At 54.1% G+C, this 4885-nt stretch overlaps 1 protein-coding gene across 1 annotated transcript; it reads left to right on the top strand.

Annotated features, from left to right (window-relative positions):
- Positions 1–192: 192 nt before the first annotated feature.
- Positions 193–4140, top strand: GPATCH3 (G patch domain containing 3; the record flags this gene model as incomplete). Its single annotated transcript, XM_010011373.1, has 6 exons — positions 193–633; positions 1931–2105; positions 2474–2533; positions 2808–2929; positions 3110–3237; positions 3795–4140. Coding segments are annotated over 6 exons (1146 nt in total), but the record flags the coding sequence as incomplete, so codon positions are not given.
- Positions 4141–4885: the final 745 nt, after the last annotated feature.

Below are 4885 nucleotides of genomic sequence, written 5' to 3'. Positions count from 1 at the left end.
TCCCCTGACGGGCCCGGAGAACCCGTTGGGCTCCTGCAGGCGCCAGCCTGAGTGTTCAGACCCCTCCTGGGGTTTCCTTAAGGCGTTAAATCCTTTCTGAGGCAAGAAGAGTCGGTTTGGAGCCTGCTTATCCCTCTCCTGCCTGGACGGGCCCTGATTTACCCCTCTGCGGCGGAGTGTGTGCCCTCACAGAGCCATTCCTTCCCTGCTGCAGGCACAGAGGCATCTCTCGGCAGCGGGGACAAGCCGGTTGCAGGGGAGGCTATTGCAGAAGAAGACTTGAAGCGGTTGCCTGAGTTCAACCCTCCTTCTTTCATGCCTTATGGGAACGTGGGCACCCCCCTGAAGGTTTTTATGGAGCTGATCCGGGCCTGCAGGCTGCCTCCCTGGATTATCAAGAAATTGCAGCTGGATTTTCCAAAGACAGGCTCATCCCGTAGGTATGGGAATGTGCCTTTTGAATACCAGGACACTGAGACAGTTATAGAAGAAGAAAGAGTTTACACCGCTGCGGGGGATGAGATCACAGAGGAAGAGGGGCCCGTGGCAAGATCTGAGGTGACTCACCCAGCCAGTGCTGAGGAAGATGAGGAGGGGCAGGAGAAGGAGGAAGAGGAATCGCACTCGGATGATGTAAGTGGATGTTTCTAGCACCATCCTGAGCTGTCCACTGCAGCCACACAGCTGGGGGGTGGGGGTGATGCAGCTCTCTCAGAGCTCATTTTTAATCTTTCAACTGTATTGGGTGAATTGCTTGTCTGAAAACAGTGTTAACGTAAGGTTGTTCATGTCTTGGTGCACCGAGCCCCTTGGCACCTGAACAGTGTGGGCATCAGCACCTTCAAAACGGCTTGTCCAGATCAAGCTGGTTGTAGGGGTTGAGCCCAGAGGGTTTGGCCCAGAGGAGCAGACACAGGAGGAGGCTGGTGCTACAGGAGCAGATCCCTGCCCTGCTGCGTGGCAGCTTGGCCCAGCTCTGCTGTTGCTTGTAAATGAGATTTGGGAGCATGTTTATGTGCTGGAAACGACACATGGAGCTGTACAAATGGTTGACCTTGGTTGCTCCTGGGATTGAAGTTACTCATCCTGAGAAAAACGGCTTTCATGGCAAAGACTCCTAGAAAACTGGGCTGGACAGGCTCTCTGGAGACTTTCTCCCTTTCCTCCACCTGGGAGACGCCTGTCTGGCCTGTTGTTACAGCCTTCTGTCATTACAGAGCCAGCACAATCCTGAGGCAAGCCTTTCCCATTCTTTGCTACACCAGAATTAACTTAGATGCCAAATCTTTGCTGCAATTTTATGCCAGAAGGTTCTCCTAGCAACAGCGGACACAGGGAACGCTTTGTTCCCTCCTTTACAAACTTTGTATTCAGTCTTTTCTTCTCCAGACGAAGCAGACTCCTTTAGCTGTTTCTCACAGGCTGTTTCCTGGATCTCCAGCCATTCTTTTGGCTGTTCCTCAGCTGGTTAATGTCTTCTTTAGAGGCCTCTACCCAGAAGTGGGGAGGCAGCAGTAAAGCTGTCAGTCTGATCCATGTCCGTGCCAGTGAGCTGCTTCCCTGGAACAGACACAATCTCTTTAGGGATCAACAGGAGTGGAATTAATTTGTTGCTAGTGCTGACTTTATGTCCAACACACCTGCTCCTTACATGGGCATCTTTGTGTTACCGAGTGAGTACGCTGCTGAAAGCATGCTGTGAAGTGGGTGTGATGTGGTATTTTTCACCACTTGTGTCTGCTGACTCTGGAGATGGCATTAGTCAGGGGAATGAAGTCATCAGTGCTGGTCGTGTTAGTGCCTGAAAGCAGCAGGCTGAGACGAGCTCTGTCGACAAAGCTGTTTCATAGGGAAGGGGTTGTGATGGGCAGTGAGGGTGAGGGAAACGGGGAGGCCGTGTGATACCCACCCTTCTCCATCTCCTTTGCAGGACAACGACACCTGTGAGGAATGGGAGCGCCACGAGGCTCTGCACGAGGATGTGACCAAGCAGGACCGTGTGGAGGAGAGGCTCTTTGAGGAGGAGATTGAGCTGAAGTGGGAGAAAGGCGGCTCTGGCCTTGTCTTCTACACAGATGCTCAGTACTGGCAGGAGGAGAATGGAGGTAACGTTGGTGTTTGTGTCACTGAGCCACAAACTAACCACCGCGAGCTGGGGGGGCCCCAGGCCTGCAGGTAAATCAGGTGTGACCCCAGAGGAGCGCTCCACATCAGCTGCAGATGTGGGCATCTTGCCATTGCTTTTTAAACCTTCCCTCCATCACAAAACCTGCAGTGGTTCAATCCAGTCACCACAGACCGCAGTGGTCGTGTTGGCAGCCTGCAGTGTAAGCACTGTGGTGTGCAGAGTTCCTAATACTGTTTCCTTCCCGTTTTGTTGGAGAAAATAGGGATCTGGGCCACCAGCAAACAGCTCTTCCATGTCAGACTTCCACAGCCATCCCCAAAACTGTTGTTTCCTTTCTCTTGGCAGACTTTGATGAGCAGACTGCGGATGACTGGGATGTGGACATGAGCATCTACTATGACAAAGGTATCTTGAGCTGAATCCCCCCTGAGGAAACCAGGGAGGTTGGGAAATTCTGACCCTGCAGAATTTCTGCAGTGAGGAACTCTCTGGCTTTGTCATCCTTTGAAAGCGTCCAAGACGTCAGTGTACATCAAACAAGGTTTCTTCTTGTCTGGCAGTGAGAGTTGCCAAAAAGAACAGGTTCTGCCTCCTTGTTGCATGGTGCTCTGGGGGAAATGATGGTAGTGAACAGCTTTCCTGAGCTGTGCTGCCCTGACTCTTGCTTCTTTCTCCCTAGATGGAGGTGATAAGGATGCTCGGGACTCGGTCCAGATGCGGCTGGAGCAGCGACTCCGGGATGGTTTGGAGGATGGGTCTGTTTCAAGGCAGCAGATTGGTGCCTTTGAGAGACACACCAAGGTGAGCTCTGGATACATGCTCAGGAGGGGATGGAGCAGGGCAGGAAGGGCCCTGGTGTCAGTGCTCCTGGGTTAGGGGGAGGAGAGGTCTTAGCTGTGAGGAAGGGGCAGAGCATTCTGCACAAGATGAGGATGGGCTTTGTCCAACAACTCTGTGATGGTTTTTTTTCCTTTCTCCCAGGGCTTTGGCAGGAAGGTGCTGGAGCAGCAGGGCTGGACAGAGGGGCTGGGGCTGGGGGCCAGCAACTCCGGAATGGCTGAAGCTCTGGACAACGAGGGTCAGAACCCCAGATGTAAGAGGGGGCTGGGGTAAGTATCCAACCCTGCCCTGCTGGGTGGTGTTCAGAGCTTCTGCCTGGGCTCTCTGGGCTGACACAGCAGCTAACTGGCTGCAGAAGAGCAGGGATCTGCCTTCGTGCAGCTGGTGGCAGGGCCTGCCACAGCACTCCAGAGCCAAATAGGCTGCCCTTCCTGATGGTCCAGTGCTCCTTACAGGAGCTTGTGGTGTTAGAGTAGAACTGGAATCACTTGCAGGTTCGTGCAGCACACAAACACAAAGGGAGAGCTGTGCTTGAGGACTGAGGGTCACCTCTGCTATGGTATTCTGGTAGGGAGAGCCCCAGCTACCCGAGCTGTAGCTGCACACCTCAGCCCTACCTTCTTAGGGGAAGGGGTTGGAGGCTTTGTGTGGTGCTGTGCTGTGAGGGCTGGCTCTTCTACAGCGATCTCACAGCCAGGAATAGGACAAGAATCCTTATTACAAGGGCACTTTTCCTCTGCAGCAGGTGAAGGAAAGGAGCTGGGATGCACAGGACTATCTGTCTACCTCAGCAGTGTTGGACCAAACGTTTCCTGCTTCCTTCTAGGTACCACGGGGAGAAACTGCCAACTTTCAGCAGGGTGAAAAAGCCCCGGCAAGATGGTCCCATCCTCATCTCCACCATCTACGATGACCCTGACCCAAAGGACAGTGGTGACCAGCTGCTCAGGTGCCAGCCACCCACTGCCATGAAGTACAGGCAGGACATGACGTTTGTCCGGGCATCCCATCGCGCTCTGCAGAGCTTCAGGGCCCAGTCAAGCTGAGCAGAGACTGTCACAGAGCCTTTGGGCTGGTTCGGCTCCTGCTGAGCACAGGCTGGCTCCTGGTCTCAGGTTTGGAGCAGGGTGTTTTTATATTTATTTTTAGAAGAACTACAGACTTGTAACAAATTGTGTTAGTGTTTTTTTCCCCCCCCTAGTTGAACTACTCCAATGAGGGGAAATAGCACTGGTCCTGTCCAGTGGGAATGGGGAAGGGTGTTGCATTTCTGACTGGTGGTTTAAAGCTGATAGTACTGCCTGGATCAACCAAGCTTGTGTGCTCGGTGAGCCTAAAAACCCAGAACTTGTAGTTCATAGCTGCCTGAGACCTGGGGAAGGACAAGTACAGACAGGGCCAGCCGTGGCACGGTAACTGTCCTGGTGAAAGCTTGCTGCTGGCCCGCAGCTTCGCGTTGCTTGGGCGTGGTGATCCCACACTCCTGGGAGAAACTCATCGGGATGAAAGACTTGTCCTGGCAGCCTCCGGAGGAATTCTGCGGGAGGCGTTTCCCTGCGGTCGGGCGTAGCGGGTGCTTCCTTCCACAACCTTCTGAACATGCTCTGCCCCGTTTTCCTGACGCAGGCACTCTTCTTGGAGGCTGGGGGGATGGGAAGCCTTCATCCTAGTGACCCAGTACTGGAGGGTTAAGCGGGGATTGGTGAACGCTCTGCTGGCAGGCTCCCCTTGACCTTCCTTAAGGCTCTCGCTGTGTCGGGTGGGATGCAGGGAGTGATTTCCCCTTCTCTTGGAGGCAGAGCTGGGGTTTGGGTTGTGCTGGAGGGACAAGGGCCTGCGCTGGGACTCGAACCCGCGACCCGCCCCCTGATTTGGGGATTCAGGTCCAGGGTCGAGTCCCGGCGTTGGAGGAGCTGC

The sequence above is a fragment of the Nestor notabilis genome, unplaced genomic scaffold, assembly GCF_000696875.1.
Source record: "Nestor notabilis isolate BGI_N333 unplaced genomic scaffold, ASM69687v1 Scaffold29183, whole genome shotgun sequence".
Classification (NCBI taxonomy): domain Eukaryota; kingdom Metazoa; phylum Chordata; class Aves; order Psittaciformes; family Psittacidae; genus Nestor; species Nestor notabilis.
The sequence above is the reverse complement of the archived record's forward strand: the minus strand, read 5'-3'. Positions and strand labels throughout refer to the sequence as shown.